Raw genomic sequence first — 18,486 nt, 5'->3', positions numbered from 1 at the left:
CTGCACCCTCCCTGTGACACCAATCTGCACCCCGTGACACCAAGCTGCAAACTCCATGTGATACCAAGCTGAACCCGCCCCGTGACACCAAGCTGCACCCCCGTGATCTTCACCTTCCCTGTGACACCAAGCTGCACCCTCCCGTGACACCATGCTGCACCCCGTGACACCAAGCTGCATCCTCCTTCTGACACCAAGTTGTACACTCTCCGTAACACCAAGCTGCACACCTCTATGACACCAAGGTGCACCCCCTGTGACTCCAAGCTGCACCTTCCTTGTGACTTAAAGCTGCACCCTCCCTGTGACACCAAGCTGCACCCTCCCTGTGACTCCAAGCCACACTCTCCCTCTGACACCAAGCTGCACCCTGCCCGTGACACCAAGCTGCACCCCGTGACACCGAGCTGCAAACTCCATGTGATACCAAGCTGAACCCTCCCCGTGACACCAAGCTGCACCCCTGTGAGCTTCACCTTCCCTGTGACTCCAAGCTGCACCCTCCCGTGACACCATGCTGCACCCCGTGACACCAAGCTGCATCCTCCTTGTGACACCAAGTTGTACACTCTCCGTAACACCAAGCTGCACACCTCTATGACACCAAGGTGCACCCCCTGTGACTCCAAGCTGCACCTTCCTTGTGACTTAAAGCTGCACCCTCCCTGTGACACCAAGCTGCACCCTCCCTGTGACTCCAAGCCACACTCTCCCTCTGACACCAAGCTGCACCCTGCCCGTGACACCAAGCTGCACCCCGTGACACCGAGCTGCAAACTCCATGTGATACCAAGCTGAACCCTCCCCGTGACACCAAGCTGCACCCCTGTGAGCTTCACCTTCCCTGTGACTCCAAGCTGCACCCTCCCGTGACACCATGCTGCACCCCCGTGACACCAAGCTGCATCCTCCTTGTGACACCAAGTTGTACACACTCCGTAACACCAAGCTGCACCCCTCTATGACACCAAGGTGCACCCCCTGTGACTACAAGCTGCACCTTCCTTGTGACTCCAAGCGGCATCCTCCCTGTGATAACCAAGCTGTACCCTCCCTCTGACTCCAAGCCGCACTCTCCCTCTGACTCCAAGCCGCACTCTCCCTCTGACACCAAGCTGCACCCTGCCCGTGACACCAAGCTGCACCCTCCCTGTGACACCAAGCTGTACCCTCCCTGTGACACCAAGCTGCACCCTCCCTGTGACACCAAGCTGCACCCTCCCAGTGGCACCAAGCTGCACCCTCCCAGTGGCACCAAGCTGCACCCTCCCTGTGACCCCAAGCAGTACCCTCCCCTTGACACCAAGCAGCAACCTCCCTGTGACACCAAGCTGCACCCTCCCTGTCACACTAACCTGCACCCTCATTGTGGCACCAGGTTTCACCATCTGTGACACTGTGGGGCCCGGCCTCGTGGCGTGGGCCTCCTTGATCATTAGCCCCCAAACCCAACCCATACACCACCCCTGGTCCCTGGTTATAGCCGCCCGTCCTCCCCACCCCGTAGCCACCGAAGACCCCTGGCCACCATGTCCCGATGTACCGATGGCCGGCCCGGGGCCCCAGCGAAACCTAGACCCTAAACGCGCCATGCCCGGCCAAGGGAGAGGGAACCCCCGCAAGCAAAACAGGGAGGAGTAGTCTCTGTCACACCTCTGACCTCCTCTCAACAGAGGGTTTCGATCGCCCTCCGGACCCCCAGGGAGCTGGCTCCCCGCATGCTGGGTGTCTGGAGTCCCTCCCAGGCCAACCTGAAAGGATCAAAGAGCCGAGCGGCAGGAAATCCCAACACCGCCCCCAGAAACCAAGACCCCTCTCTGTGTGGATGCCGGACTTCAAAGAGAATGAGGCGTATACCAGGGGGTGCTGAGGGGACTGGGGGAAAGAAGACCTGGAACTAAGAGAGCCCTGCGGACCTGGTCGCGGCTCGACGAAACTGCAAAGAAGGACGCTACCCGATCCTTGGAAACCATCTGAGCCCTGCTGACGTCGTCGCGGCTCCCGAGAACACTACGAACCCCGGGGCCTGCTGAGAGACTCGCGGCTCCCCCTGACTCTAAGACCATCGGGGCCTGCTGAGAGACTCGCGGCTCCTCCTGACTCTAAGACCATCGGAGCCGGCTGTGAGACTCGCGGCTCCCCCCACTCTAAGACCAGCTGAGCCTGCCGAGTGAATCGCGGCTCCCCGAAGATCTCCCGATTGACAGTTCCTTCCTCCCGGAGCCCTGCGGACGAGGTCGTGGCTCGAGAATACACTGGTCCGGCTGGACCCAAGACTGTACCGTGTCCCCCGGCTCGAGGATTGAGAGCTGTGCGAAGGATACTCGGCATGGACTCTGAACCTAGAACTGTCCCGCTACCCCAACCCCCCTTGTCAAAGAATTACCAAGCTTGTTGTATTGACCAAAGACTACCTTGCGGATCATAAAGATCCAAAAGAATCTTAGATAAAGATCTCCGTTTATTGAAACCTACTGTGTGGTGTCCCTTTGTCAAGTAGTGCCAGCTCAGCGAGTGCGATCCTAAAGTACGAGACCCCTTCCTGGAAGGGCCCCCCCGCCCGTGCTCGGCCTGGTTCTGGGAGAGGTGGGTCACGGCGTGGACAGGAACGTGTTCTGTAACCCCCCTGAGATCGCCCCTTCCAACAGACACCAAGCTACACCCTCCCTGTGACACCAAGCTGTGTCCCCTGTGACACCAAGCTGAACCCCTGTGACGCCAAGCTGCACCCTCCCTGTGATGCCAAGCTGCACCCTCCCTGGGACACCAAGCTGCACCTCCCCTGGGACACCAAGCTGCACCCTCCCCGGGACACCAAGCTGCACCCTTCCTGTGACACCAAGCTGCATCCTCCCTGTGACAAGAAGCTGCATCCTCTTTGCGACACCAAGCTGCACCCTCCCTGCAACACCAAGCTGCACCCTCCCTGGGACACCAAGCTGCACCCTCACTGTGACACCAAGCTCCACCCTCCCTGTGACACCAAGCTGCACCCCCGTGACACCAAGCTGCATCCCCGTGACCCCAAGCTTCACCTTCCCTGTGACACCAAGCTGCACCCCCATGACACCAAGCTGCACCCTCTCTGTGACACCAAGATGTACACTCTCTGTGATGCCAAGCTACACCCCTCTATGACACCAAGCTGCACCCCCGTGACTCCAAGCTGCACCTTCCTTGTGACACCAAACTGCACCCTCTCTGCGACCCCAAGCTGCACCCTCCCTGTGACACCAAACTGCACCCTCTCTGTGACTCCAAGCTGCACCCTCTCTGTGACTCCAAGCTGCACCTTCCCTATGACACCATGCTGCACCCCACAGTGACACCAAGTTGCACCCTCCCCGTGACATCAAGCTGCAACCTCTCTGCAACACCAAGCTGCACCCTCCCCGTGACACCAAGCTGAACCTCGTGACACCAAGCTGCACCGTCCCTATGACTACAAGCTGCACCCTGGGTGTGACACCAAGCTGCATCTCCCTGTGCCACCAAGCTGCACCCTCCCAGTGGCACCAAGCTGCACCCCTGTGACACTAAGCTACTCCCTCCCTGCGACACTAAGCTGCACCCCCATGCAAAACCAAGCTGTACCCCCTGTGACACCAAGCTGAACCCCTGTGACACCAAGCTGCACCCTCCCTGTGATGCCAAGCTGCACCCTCCCTGGGACACCAAGCTACACCCTCCCTGCGACACCAAGCTGCACCCTCCCTGCGACACCAAGCTGCACCCTCCCTGCGACACCAAGCTGCACCCTCCCTGCGACACCAAGCTGCACCCTCCCTGCGACACCAAGCTGCACCCTCCCTGTGACACCAAGCTGCACCCTTCCTGCGACACCAAGCTGCACCCATCCTGTGACACCAAGCTGCACCCATCCTGTGACACCAAGCTGCACCCTCCCTGTGACACCAAGCTGCACCTTCCCTGTGACACCATGCTGCACCCCCCTGTGACACGAAGCTGCACCCTCCCTATGACACTAACCTGCACCCTCATAGTGGCACAAAGTTGCACCATCTGTGACACCAAACTGCAAGCCCCTGTGACTCCAAGCTGCACCCTCCCTGTAACAACAAGTGACCCTGCCTGCTACTACAAGCTGTACCCTTCCTATATCAGTTGGTCCATGTGTGTAATAACAAGCTGCACTGATGTCTTTTATGACAAGGGTACCCCGCTCCGTTTGATCCAATTCTAGTCAATGGGTGATCCAGAGAATTATTACTTTTCTTTCTCACTAATGTTCACTGCTGCTGCCCCCACCCTTCCTCCATCACTCACCTCTCATTTTCTTCAACAGTTTCCTTGGAGATTCGTCGCTGGAGGAAGCGGGCCTTCATATTTGGGATCTGCCTGATGTTTCAGGTCTCCATCTTGCTTGTCCTGCTCCGTCTCAGTAAGTCCTTCACTTACTTGCACCACTTATCTGCTACTGCTACAGTTGCCATGTCATCATCATGCACTTGATGAAGGCACAGAAGACCCTGCCAACACCAGCAACACAACCAGCAATACCATGACCAATGCTAGCAGTGCACCACCTCCAATACCCCACCACTGACACCCCCAATACCATCAATACCACCACCAATACCAACACCAACACCACCACCAGTAACACAACCATCAATACCACCAGCCACACTAGCAGTGCACCACCTCCAATACCACACCACTGACAGCACCAATGCCATCAAAACCAATACCAATACCAACACCACCACCAGTAACAAAACCATCAATACCACCAGCAATACCATCAGTGCATTACCTCCAATACCACATCACTGACAGCACCAATGCCATCAAAACCAATACCAATACCAACACCACCACCAGTAACAAAACCATCAATACCACCACCAATACCAACACCAATAGCAACCCCACCGGCAGCAAAACAACCAGCAATACCATCACCAATGCTAGCAGTTCACCACCTCCAATATCACACCACTGACATTACCAATATCATCAATACCACCAGCAATACCATCAATGCAACACCAACAATACCACTGCCACCAATGGCCCCACAAATACAACCACAAATACTACCAGTAACATCAATACCTCCACCGCTAATACCACTAATGCTACAAATACCACCACAGCACACCAGTCAAAAAGACTCCCGCCAATACACTACTGCAAATAACACCACCACCAGTAACCCATCAGCAGTGGTACCAATATCACAAATATCAGTACCACCATCAATGCTAAATTCCACCTGCATATTACCACCAATGCCACAACCACTAATGCCACCATTTCTACGAGTACCACCAATGGCTTCACCACAAAACATACCAGTATCCCAACACCATTTACACCACTATTACCAATAGCTCAAATGCCAATACCATCAAACCATACAGATAACATAAATACCACCAATCATAACAAAATACTACCACCATCAATATCTTTTGATTTTGCTGAGGACATTATAAATAAAGTTCATGCATTCTCTCAATAACACCATCACCAATTCTACCACTGCAATGCCTCCAACACCAATAGCACATCACCACCACTCACACCTTCAGTAATATCACCACTGCAATACCAAGATTACCTCCAAGGCCACCTCCACCAATACTACCACCAATACCACAACCCCCAATATCATCCCACTGCCAACACCACCACTAGCACAAATAAATCACATGAAATACCACTGTGAGTGCCATCACCAGTCATATCTCCATCACCATCACAATACCATTTTCAACACTGCCAACGCCGTCAGAATTAATACCACCAATACTGTCATCACAATGTCGACAAATCCACCACCGCAATATCAAACCTATAAACAATACCACTGCCCACCGCACTCGTCAAGTACCCCCACCAGTACCACCATCACTATCACCAGTACCACCACCACCTATCCTGTTGTGTAGCCTAGCTAATCTTGCTCTCACCTTGTAGACCTCTGTTGGGCCTCAGGCACCGCAGATATACCAGTTGACCATGTGGGGAGGGGAAATGGGCCAATGTCCAATAAACCTCTCCCATACCTACCTGAAACATGATCAGCTTTAGGAACTAACAAAGACGAAGGTGGGTTGTGAGGTTCCACGCATCCTTTTCCCAGGGTGAGGGCGCTTAGATGACTTGTAGACAGGCTGGGTTTATTATTTGCTTTTATTGGAATTCAAACTAGTTGAAGACATAAACAAAATGAAGGTACTGAACAGCCCAGTTATGGCGGCAATGGAGACTATATATAAGGGACATATTGTGGAGAGAGAGCACATGGATGTTTAAAGATTGCCTTCATACGAACTCTCTGCTGATGAGGATTAGCTTTTAAAGTCTACCATAGCCAGAGGTGGAGTATGCAGCGCCCAAGAGCCTTTCTGCTTCATGTCATTGGTGAGACCAGCTCCCTGGATGCAGGATGGTGCCCCTCTCTGTCCCACACAGCACGAAGAATCCAACTTGTGTTGTTTCACAGCAGGGGGGCATGGAAAGTGTCCTTGTGATGTCTTATGCACCGTGTGAGGGATCTCTTGAGGATTCTTACTGTCTGACTTGTGACTAGGCATAAGAAACAACACCAGGCTTAGATAGAACAAGGGAACATATATGGATCATGTTACATGAAACATGAAAAATCTTACCACAGAATGATCTGCAGGATTCACTAAAAGCACGCAACAATAGCAACACAGAGTCAGGGATCTTCTGCCAAAAGTGCTGGTGGATAAAAGAAAATACCAATACACCAATAACACCACTACGAATACCACCATCACCTCTACAAATAACTCCACCACCAGTACGAATAACAAAACCACTGCTACGAATAACACCACCACTACCAATAACACCCCCACCAATACGAATAACACCATCACTGCTACGAATAATGCCACCACCACTACCAATAACACCATCACCACTACAAATATCACCACCACCACTACCAATAACACCACCACTGCTACGAATAACACCACCACTATTACAAATAACACCACCACCAGTACAAATAATGCCACCACCACTACCAATAACACCACCACCACTACAAATAATACCACCACCACCACTACCAATAACACCCCCACCACTACGAATAACACCATCACCACTACAAATAACACCACCACCACTACAAATAACACCATCATCACCATTACCAATAACACCACCACCACCACTATAAATAACAACACTACCACCACTACCAATAACACCACCACCACTACAAATAACACCATCATCACCATTACCAATAACACCACCACCACCACTATAAATAACAACACCACCACCACTACCAATAACACCCCCACCACCACGATTAACACCATCACCACTGCAAATAACACCACCACCACTACAAATAACACCACTACCAATAACACCATCACTGCTACGAAAAATGCCACCACCACTACCAATAACACCACCACTGCTACGAATAACACCACCACCAGTACAAATAATACCACCACCACCACTACCAATAACATCCCCACCACTACGAATAACACCATCACCACTACAAATAACACCACCACCACTACAAATAACACCACCACTACAAATAACACTACCACCACTACCAATAACAACACCACTACCACTACCAATAACACCACCACCACTACAAATAACAACACCACCAACACTACCAATAACACCCCCACCCCCATGATTAACACCATCACCACTGCAAATAACACCACCACCACCACTACAAATAACAACACTACCAATAACACCCCCACCACTATGAATAACACAATCACAACTAGAAATAACACCACCACCAGTATGAATAACACCACCAATAACACAAATAACAATATCGTAATGCTACAACTAAACACCATGAGTACCACGCCATTACCCTCAACAATTACAGAACCTCACTACCACTAACACCACCAATACATTTTGAGGGCACTGAATGCATTACAAAAGTACTTAATTTACTACTCCATTCTTTACCACCATCACCAATGCTACGAATAACACCACCACTACCAATAACACCCCCACCAATCTGAATAACACCATCACTGCTACGAATAATGCCACCACCACTACCAATAACACCATCACCACTACAAATATCACCACCACCACTACCAATAACACCACCACTGCTACGAATAACACCACCACTATTACAAATAACACCACCACCAGTACAAATAATGCCACCACCACTACCAATAACACCACCACCACTACAAATAATACCACCACCACCACTACCAATAACACCCCCACCACTACGAATAACACCATCACCACTACAAATAACACCACCACCACTACAAATAACACCATCATCACCACTACCAATAACACCACCACCACCACTATAAATAACAACACTACCACCACTACCAATAACACCACCACCACTACAAATAACAACACCACCACCACTACCAATAACACCCCCACCACCACGATTAACACCATCACCACTGCAAATAACACCACCACCACTACAAATAACACCACTACCAATAACACCATCACTGCTACGAATAATGCCACCACCACTACCAATAACACCACCACTGCTACGAATAACACCACCACTATTACAAATAACACCACCACCAGTACAAATAATGCCACCACCACTACCAATAACACAACCACCACTACAAATAATACCACCACCACCACTACCAATAACATCCCCACCACTACAAATAACACTATCACCACTACCAATAACAACACCACAACCACTACCAATAACAACACCACTACCAATAACACCCCCACCACCACGATTAACACCATCACCACTGCAAATAACACCACCACCACTACAAATAACAACACTACCAATAACACCCCCACCACTATGAATAACACAATCACAACTAGAAATAACACCACCACCAGTATGAATAACACCACCACCACTACCAATAACACAAATAACAATATTGTAATGCTACAACTAAACACCATGAGTACCATGTCATTACCCTCAACAATTACAGAACATCACTACCACTAACACCACCAATACATTTTGAGGGCACTGAATGCATTACAAAAGTACTTAATTTACTACTCCATTCTTTACCACCATCACCAATGCCACCAGCCCGAGTACCACTAACAATACCACCAACAACACCACTATCAGAAATACCACCTGTAGGAACCCGGGGTCACCAGGCCCTATAGGCGGTAGCGTGGCGCGAGCCGGTCGGGCAACCAGAGGGCTATGTGTTAAGCAACCATACACCACACGCTTCTCATGGGCTAGGAACACACACAATAAGGGACGCCACACCGTTCAATTATGCAAATACTTCAAGTTTATCCAAGTTTAGTTGGTCAGATGCAGTTCAGGAAATAACAAGGTAATACATGAATTATAATACCATCAGGACATTACATTCGACACTCTGGGTGATACTTATGCAGTGCCTAACCTGGTTCTAGCGCTGTGCGCGCTTACGTAAAGTCTTTCCCTGAACGAGCCGTCTAACTAAGCATGATACTTGAACGGGGACACATTGGGCTCACTAACATGGCGCCTGTGGAACTGAGCGCTCCTCGTAATCAATGGCCCCTAATCCTGTGAAGTAAAGCATATGAAACAAAGCGCTACGCGCAACCATTTGTAGGTAATTACAGTCGAGCAGAGCATATAATACAATACGTTACTCGTGATCCTGGTGTAGAATTTCCTTCGTGCAGAACATAAAACACAATGCGCTATGCGCATCCCTTAGCATGTAATTACTGCCGAGTAGAGCATATAACACAAGGCGCTACTCGCATTTCCTGGCAAAACAATTACTATCGAGTAGAGCATGGAACACAGTGCGCTACTCGCATCTCCTGGCAAACAACTTCGTTCGAGTAGAGCATGTAACACAAGGCGCTACTCGCATTTCCTTTTAAGGTAATCACTATCGAGTAGAGCATATAACACAAGGCACTACTCGCGATCGCGGGCATGTGAATACTTTCGAGCGGAACAGGTCATACAGTGCGCTACTCGCATCCCTTGTCACTCCAGCGGGGGAAGCAGGGTCGGTGGCGGGAAGCGCCACACGAGGGTAATGTTAGTCAGTTCCTTTAGGCGGCTTCCAGCGGGGAGACTGACAGGACTTGCGGAGCGGGTCCCTATGCTCCGGTGCAGTTCACTAAGCACCGCTCTCAGTCTTACAGAAGGGGGGACACGGACAGGATCCCTCGGCGGGGTCTCTCCGTCGCGCAGGCAGGGGAGGGGATTCCCACGGAGGGGACGACCCGGGCCAAGTGCGGTGCGGTTTCCGGACCAGCAGGGGGCGCACCAGGGGGGATCTCGGCCTCCGGGCTTACCTCCGTCTCGGCGTCAGCAGGCGTCCGTCCTCACGGCGTTGGGGGAACTCGGCCCCGACCTTGCGCACCTCCTCACTCGGCTGCGACGGCAGCGACGGGGCCCCGGGCTTCTCCTGGGCCTCGCGACACAGCAGGGCACTCCTCCAGGCCTCCAGGCCGCAGCGGTGAGCGCGCTGGCTTCGTCGTCGCAGGGGGGGGCTCAAATTAAGGATGGGGTAAAGTGCTCAGCGGAGCACGCTGCCGGGGGTCCCAGACCAGGGTAGGAAGCGCGGGGGTCACAGCGCTAGTACCTGGTCGATCCCCGGTGTCTTGGCAATCGGCTTAGTATTTTGTTCACTAGAGTAGCTTGGACACGCAGTCTCAGCTCTGGCATTCAAGGCTTACAGCTCGCTCTTGTCATGCAGTTTCAGTTCTTGAAGTTAGATTTCAGTTCTCAGTTGACAGATGAAGTCTTGTGGCGCAGATGTATCTGGCGCCCTTAAGGGGTTCTGTTACAGGGGTAGGGATGGAGAGGGCGACTAGGTCCTCCCTAGTCAGGTTGGCAGAGAGTCTCTGGGTCCTCCTACTACTGGGCAAGATCAGTGGGATTCACAGGGCACCTCACTCACTTAAGAGGCAGTACCTAAATCCTGTCACTCTCAGAGGCATAAGTCCCTGGCTAGGCCCTACCGCCTACACTCCTGGTGGATTCTTCCAGCTCTGCTTCACCCCAATGGCCAACTCACCACACAAGTTTCCCTCCCACTCTTAAGTAGCCCTAGGTCAGGTGACCTCTAGCCAAGGCGGCAAAAGTAAAACCCCACCTCCCTTCTAGAAGGTTCCAGCTTCTTCCAGGAGCTTCCCCACTCTAACTATGGGACAAAAAGGCGGGCTGGTATCGCAACATTGTTGTGGGTCCCAGCCAGCTCCTGGCAGCTAGGGTGCTACTATGAAAAACGACCACCCTGCAGTAGCAGGGGTCTGTGGCAGCCATCTTGGGAGAAGGGAGCACCTGCACCTTAACACTGCCTGGCAATGAAAAGGCGCCCGGAGACCTAGTCCAACATAAAAATGAGGGTGGAAAAAATGAGGCACGATACAAAAATAGAAGGGGAGACCACCCTAGGGCTGACAGGTCCAACACCACCAATACTAATAATACCACGTCCAGTGCCACTACCAATACTACTCATACCACCACTGATACCATGACCGTCAATACCACCACCAAAACCAACAATAGCACCACCAAATCCACCAATGGCACATCACAAAAATCAACAAACACCACAACCACTACAAATAGCACAAATACCAATATCATCATGCTGCCACAATGCAACTACTACTAACACCATACCATCAGTACCATATTAATACCATTAACAATAACAAAATGCCACCGCATCTAATACCGCCAGTGTCCTTTGAGGTCACTGAGTGCATTAAAAAAATAATTAATTTACTAATTCATTCTGCATCACCAATGCCACAGACATAGTACCACCAAAAATGCCACCAACACCACTACTACCAATATCACTGCCTATACCATTGCCAGCACCATACCACTACTATCAATACTCCTAACTATACCACTACCAATAACGCTTCACGTTGTTAACCCGACTCTGGCTGTCTCAGTCCTTGGGGTGTGCAAGACCTCATTGATAGGTATTGGGTGCAGGAGACACTTGGCTTCAGGAGCACTGACTGCTTTACTGAGAGGTTGTTTGTTGCAACAGCAGCATCCTGGAGCCTTCTGTGGGGTTCAGTCCAGATAGGATTACCAAGACCAGATGGGGTTGGGGTGGGTTTAAAGAGGCAGCGCACAGTTTAGCATATCTGCGTCTTTGCATGATGTGATCTTCAGCAGAGACACCACAAGAGGTAGGTCCACACGGGCTGCCACCAGTTGGCCCAGACCATTCTCTGCCTACTAAGGTGCCCCACAGCCGAGCCTCCTTTCGCTGTAGAGCCCAGCCAATGGGAGGCTCTGCTCTTCTGTGCCAGCAGCCGGAGCCTCCTGACGCTTTAGAGCCCAGCCAATGGGAGGCTCTGCTCTTCAGTGCCAGCAGCCGGAGCCTCCTGTCGCTGTAGAGCCCAGCCAATGGAAGGCTCTGCTCTTCAGTGCCAGTAGCCGGAGCCTCCTGTCGCTGTAGAGCCCAGCCAATGGGAGGCTGTGCTCTTCAGTACCAGCAGCTGGAGCTTCCTGTCGCTGTAGAGCCCAGCCAACAGGAATCTCTGCTCTTCAGTGCCAGCAGCCGGAGCCTCCTGTCGCTGTAGAGCCCATTCAAAGGGAGGCTCTGCTCTTCAGTGCCAGCAGCCGAGCCTCCTGAAGCTGTAGAGCCCAGCCAACGGGAGGCTCTGCTCTTCGGTGCCAGTAGCCGGAGCCTCCTGACGCTGTAGAGCCCAGCCAATGGGAGGCTCTGCTCTTCGGTGCCAGTTGCCGGAGCCTCCTGACGCTTTAGAGCCCAGCCAATGGGAGGCTCTGCTCTTCGGTGCCAGCAGCCGGAGCCTCCTGACGCTGTAGAGCCCAGCCAATGGGAGGCTCTGCTCTTCAGTGCCAGCAGCTGAGCCTCCTGAAGCTGTAGAGCCCAGCCAACGGGAGGCTCTGCTCTTCGGTGCCAGTAGCCGGAGCCTCCTAACGCTGTAGAGCCCAGCCAATGGGAGGCTCTGCTCTTCGGTGCCAGTAGCCGGAGCCTTCTGACGCTGTAGAGCCCAGCCAATGGGAGTCTCTGCTCTTCAGTGCCAGCAGCCAGAGCCTCCTGTTGCTGTAGAGCCCGCAGCCGGAGCCTCCTGTCGCTGTAGAGCCCAGCCAATGGGAGGCTCTGCTCTTCAGTGCCAGCAGCCAGAGCCTCCTGACGCTGTAGAGCCCAGCCAATGGAAGGCTCTTCTCTTAAGTGCCAGCAGCCGGAGCCTCCTGTTGCTGTAGAGCCCAGCCAATGGGAGGCTCTGCTCTTCAGTGCCAGCAGCCGGAGCCTCCTGACGCTGTAGAGCCCAGCCAATGGGAGGCTCTGCTCTTCAGTACCAGCAGCCGGAGCCTCCTGTCGCTGTAGAGCCCAGCCAATGGGAGGCACTGCTCTTCGGTGCCAGTAGCCGAAGCCTCCTGACACCTGTAGAGCCCAGCCAATGGGAGGCTCTGCTCTTCGGTGCCAGTAGCCGGAGCCTCCTGTCGTTGTAGAGCCCAGCCAATGGGAGGCTCTGCTCTTCGGTGCCAGCAGCCGGAGCCTCCTGTCGCTGTAGAGACCAGCCAATGGGAGGCTCTGCTCTTCGGTGCCAGCAGCCGGAGCCTCCTGTTGCTGTAGAGACCAGCCAATGGGAGGCTCTACTCTTCAGTACCAGCAGCTGGAGCTTCCTGTCGCTGTAGAGCCCAGCCAACAGGAATCTCTGCTCTTCAGTGCCAGCAGCCGGAACCTCCTGTCGCTGTAGAGCCCATTCAAAGGGAGGCTCTGCTCTTCAGTGCCAGCAGCCGAGCCTCCTGACGCTGTAGAGCCCAGCCAACGGGAGGCTCTGCTCTTCGGTGCCAGTTGCCGGAGCCTCCTGACGCTTTAGAGCCCAGCCAATGGGAGGCTCTGCTCTTCGGTGCCAGCAGCCGGAGCCTCCTGACGCTGTAGAGCCCAGCCAATGGGAGGCTCTGCTCTTCAGTGCCAGCAGCTGAGCCTCCTGAAGCTGTAGAGCCCAGCCAACGGGAGGCTCTGCTCTTCGGTGCCAGTAGCCGGAGCCTCCTAACGCTGTAGAGCCCAGCCAATGGGAGGCTCTGCTCTTCGGTGCCAGTAGCCGGAGCCTTCTGACGCTGTAGAGCCCAGCCAATGGGAGTCTCTGCTCTTCAGTGCCAGCAGCCAGAGCCTCCTGTTGCTGTAGAGCCCGCAGCCGGAGCCTCCTGTCGCTGTAGAGCCCAGCCAATGGGAGGCTCTGCTCTTCAGTGCCAGCAGCCAGAGCCTCCTGACGCTGTAGAGCCCAGCCAATGGAAGGCTCTTCTCTTAAGTGCCAGCAGCCGGAGCCTCCTGTTGCTGTAGAGCCCAGCCAATGGGAGGCTCTGCTCTTCAGTGCCAGCAGCCGGAGCCTCCTGACGCTGTAGAGCCCAGCCAATGGGAGGCTCTGCTCTTCAGTACCAGCAGCCGGAGCCTCCTGTCGCTGTAGAGCCCAGCCAATGGGAGGCACTGCTCTTCGGTGCCAGTAGCCGAAGCCTCCTGACACCTGTAGAGCCCAGCCAATGGGAGGCTCTGCTCTTCGGTGCCAGTAGCCGGAGCCTCCTGTCGTTGTAGAGCCCAGCCAATGGGAGGCTCTGCTCTTCGGTGCCAGCAGCCGGAGCCTCCTGTCGCTGTAGAGACCAGCCAATGGGAGGCTCTGCTCTTCGGTGCCAGCAGCCGGAGCCTCCTGTTGCTGTAGAGACCAGCCAATGGGAGGCTCTACTCTTCAGTACCAGCAGCTGGAGCTTCCTGTCGCTGTAGAGCCCAGCCAACAGGAATCTCTGCTCTTCAGTGCCAGCAGCCGGAACCTCCTGTCGCTGTAGAGCCCATTCAAAGGGAGGCTCTGCTCTTCAGTGCCAGCAGCCGAGCCTCCTGACGCTGTAGAGCCCAGCCAACGGGAGGCTCTGCTCTTCGGTGCCAGTAGCCGGAGCCTCCTGACGATGTAGAGCCCAGCCAATGGGAGGCTCTGCTCTTCGGTGCCAGTAGCCGGAGCCTCCTGATGCTTTAGAGCCCAGCCAATGGGAGGCTCTGCTCTTCGGTGCCAGCAGCCGGAGCCTCCTGGCGCTGTAGAGCCAAGCCAATGGGAGGCTCTGATCTTCAGTGCCAGCAGCCAGAGCCTCCTGTTGCTGTAGAGCCCGCAGCCGGAGCCTCCTGTCGCTGTAGAGCCCAGCCAATGGGAGGCTCTGCTCTTCAGTGCCAGCAGCCAGAGCCTCCTGACGCGGTAGAGCCCAGACAATGGAAGGCTCTTCTCTTCAGTGCCAGCAGCCGGAGCCTCCTGTTGCTGTAGAGCCCAGCCAATGGGAGGCTCTGCTCTTCAATGCCAGCAGCCGGAGCCTCCTGACGCTGTAGAGCCCAGCCAATGGGAGGCTCTGCTCTTCAGTACCAGCAGCCGGAGCCTCCTGTCGCTGTAGAGCCCAGCCAATGGGAGGCTCTGCTCTTTGGTGCCAGTAGCCGGAGCCTCCTGACACCTGTAGAGCCCAGCCAATGGGAGGCTCTGCTCTTCGGTGCCAGTAGCCGGAGCCTCCTGTCGCTGTAGAGCCCAGCCAATGGGAGGCTCTGCTCTTCGGTGCCAGCAGCCGGAGCCTCCTGTCGCTGTAGAGACCAGCCAATGGGAGTGTGAGACCGGCCTCACGGCGTGGCCCTCTCCATCATCCAGCCAACCTGCAACCACCCTCAAGACACGACATCTCCGACTCCGGCCGCCCCAGCCACCCCCGATCCACGGGCCGGCCAGAGGCCTGACAGACTCAACACCCTACCACGCATGCCCAACCGAGGGAGCGGGAACCCTCGAGCCAGACCCAGAGGCGCCAGCCCAGTCACACCTCGGGTCGCCTTCCCCGGGAGGACTCAATCGGCCACCAGGCCCCTGGGGAGCAGGCGCCTCCCCTACCGAGCGTCTGGGGTCCCTCCCAGACCCACCTGAAAAGACCAAAGAAGTGAGCGGCAGGAAATCCCGCCGAACCCCCTCCGTCACCCCAGTCCCCCCTCTGCGAGCACTCCGGACTTCAAAGAACCAGCGGAGTATAACAAGGGGTGCCGGAGAAACAAGGACAGAGAAGACCTGGAACCATCTGAGCCTGCTGACGCTGTCGCGGCTCCTGAACGCTGAAGTCACCTGGGCCTGCTGAGTGACTCGCGGCCCCCAGCTATTGAACCATCTGAGCCCTGCTGACGGAATCGCGGCTCCCGAACTCCGACCACCTGTGCCTGCTGAGAGACTCGCGGCGCTCCCCTTGAGGACGACTCGGTAAGAGATCGCCCAGAGACACGACACCCTCCAGCTCGAGGATTGTGAGCTTCCGCAGGGTATTTCGCAGAGACACTATCTTGAAAGACTGTCCCGCTACCCCCATTCCCCACGACTGATTTGTGGTACGTTGTGCCACTGCTGTACTACTTGCCTTTTGGATCATAAAGATCCCTTGAAATCATCGATAAAAGAACCTATCGTCCTACAAAGAATACGTGTGGTGTCACTCTGTTCGTAGTGCATCTCAGGGTGTGCGCGCCTGGTTCGGCTTACTTGGGAGAGGTGGGTCAAAGGGGTGGGCAAGACGTGTATCGAACCCCCCTCCGGCGAACGCCTTTCCAACATTTGGTGGCAGACGACGGGATCCGAGCCGACACCGAAAGAGAGCGTGCAGTGAACGACTGACGCACTACCAAACAGAGATGGAAGGAGAAACCTCCCTGGGTGCCGCAGGTACCGAAGTAAGCTCACCGTTCCGAGAGGATCAATTGGACTATTACACGCATAGAGAATTAAAACAGTTTTGCAAAGACCTTGGCATCGCTACCACCGGACTAAGCACAAAGGAAGACTTCCAGAAAGTACTGAAAGCCTGGGTCGAGACGGGGGCGCCCCCGACCCAAACGTAAGGGGATTCTACCTATGAACCACCAAGCATCCCGGCGAGAAACAACGGGCCAGAGGGGAACCTGTCCCCCGAGGAACTAGCGGACCGAGAGAGAAGCCGCAACCACGAACTTGAACTGGCAAAACTAAAAATCGAGGGAGAGATAAAACTGGCAGAGAAGAAGTTGGCCGTCGAGCAGTTACGGCTACAAGGGGAACTCGAAGAGAAGAGACTCCAAAGGGAGCACGACGAAAAGAAACTCCAGCTAGAACATGAACGCGGCCTGAAGGAGATTGAGTGGCGGGCTAGAAACGAAAAGTCGCAGCCACCCGGGAATCCACCGTCCGCTCCCACCGGGGAAACCAAAGTTCACATCCCCAAGGATGTAGTAAAGGAGTATTATAAGAACGATGATATCCAGCAGTGGTTTAAGGCCTACGAAGTCGCCATGACCTCTCACCGAGTCCCGCAAAAGGATTGGGGGGCTGGCCTATGGGGCCGGTTCTTAAGCGAAGGAAGAGACACTCTGCTAGATCTGCCCTCCACGGTCATGAACTCCTACAGCCACATGAAGGAAGCCCTCGTGGGCCGGTACGGACTCACCCCCGAAATGTACCGACAACGGTTCCGAGATTGCAAGAAGATACCGGGCACCACGTGGGTAGAATACGTGAACTTTTACAGCCGAGCCTTGGACGGGTGGATCAAGGGCAGCAAGGTCTCCACCTTCGAAGAACTGTTCGATCTGATTGCCTGGGAACATTTAGCGGCCAATTGCTTTATAGAACTGCACCAGCATCTCCTGGACAGTAAACTCACCGACCCTCGGAAGCTGGCCGCTGAGGCTGATCGTTGGGTGAACACCCGGGCCACCCGGGGCCCCGTGGGGGACTACGGCCGCCACAGTCAGGGTCCCCCCCGCCAGAGGGGCGGAGGGTACCACGGCCGACCAAGAGACTTCCCCGGGGGGTCCTCAACCAGCCCCCCCAGCAGCCCACCAGCGGCGGGTTCGGCACCGTCCCCAGCAAGCACCGGAGCCCCAGGACGACCAGGTCCACGAGCTAGGATCACCTGCTTCCGCTGCCAGCAGCCCGGACACTACGCCAATGACCCACAGTGTCCCCAGTATCAGCGAACCACAACGACCAACCCCACGGCCCGGCAGATGGCCTCCGTGGCTCTGGGGGAAGAGATGGAAGACTCCGAGGAATGGGAACCGGCGGCCATGGCCCTGGTCTCCCTTGGTGATCGAGAAATGGTCCCCGGGACACCCTTGCCCGCCAACACAGAAAAATACCGACAGCGGGTGACCATCAACGGCCACCGAGTCGAGGGCCTTCGCGACACCGGGGCGAGTGTCACCGCGGTCCACCGCAGCCTAATTTCAGAAGACCAGATCCTAACCGGGGCCCTCTGTCCGGTCGTATCCTCCGACAATTCTGAGAGCCTCTGCCAGATGGCGCTGGTGCCCTTCGAGTGGGGAGGGGTCTCCGGAGAACTGAAGGTAGCGGTCCGGACCTCGCAGCCCGTAGACTGCCTCCTGGGCAACGACCTGGAGAGTTCCCCGTGGGGGCAAGTAGAACGAAGAGCCCACCTGGAGATGATGGGCCTAC

General features: G+C 54.7%; 1 protein-coding gene across 1 annotated transcript in view; it reads left to right on the top strand.

Moving 5' to 3' along the window:
- Positions 1-18,486, top strand: part of LOC146829869 (uncharacterized) — a 344,867-nt gene that overhangs the window by 194,482 nt on the left and 131,899 nt on the right. Inside the window, exon 4 of the mRNA XM_085608536.1 lies at positions 4,307-4,402. Within this exon, the coding sequence (XP_085464662.1) occupies positions 4,307-4,402 (96 nt within the window). The remainder of the gene's footprint in view (positions 1-4,306; positions 4,403-18,486) is intronic.

The sequence above is a fragment of the Triturus cristatus genome, chromosome 5_2 (genome assembly GCF_964204655.1).
Source record: "Triturus cristatus chromosome 5_2, aTriCri1.1, whole genome shotgun sequence".
Classification (NCBI taxonomy): Eukaryota; Metazoa; Chordata; class Amphibia; order Caudata; family Salamandridae; genus Triturus; species Triturus cristatus.
This window is presented reverse-complemented; position numbering and strand designations above follow the sequence as displayed.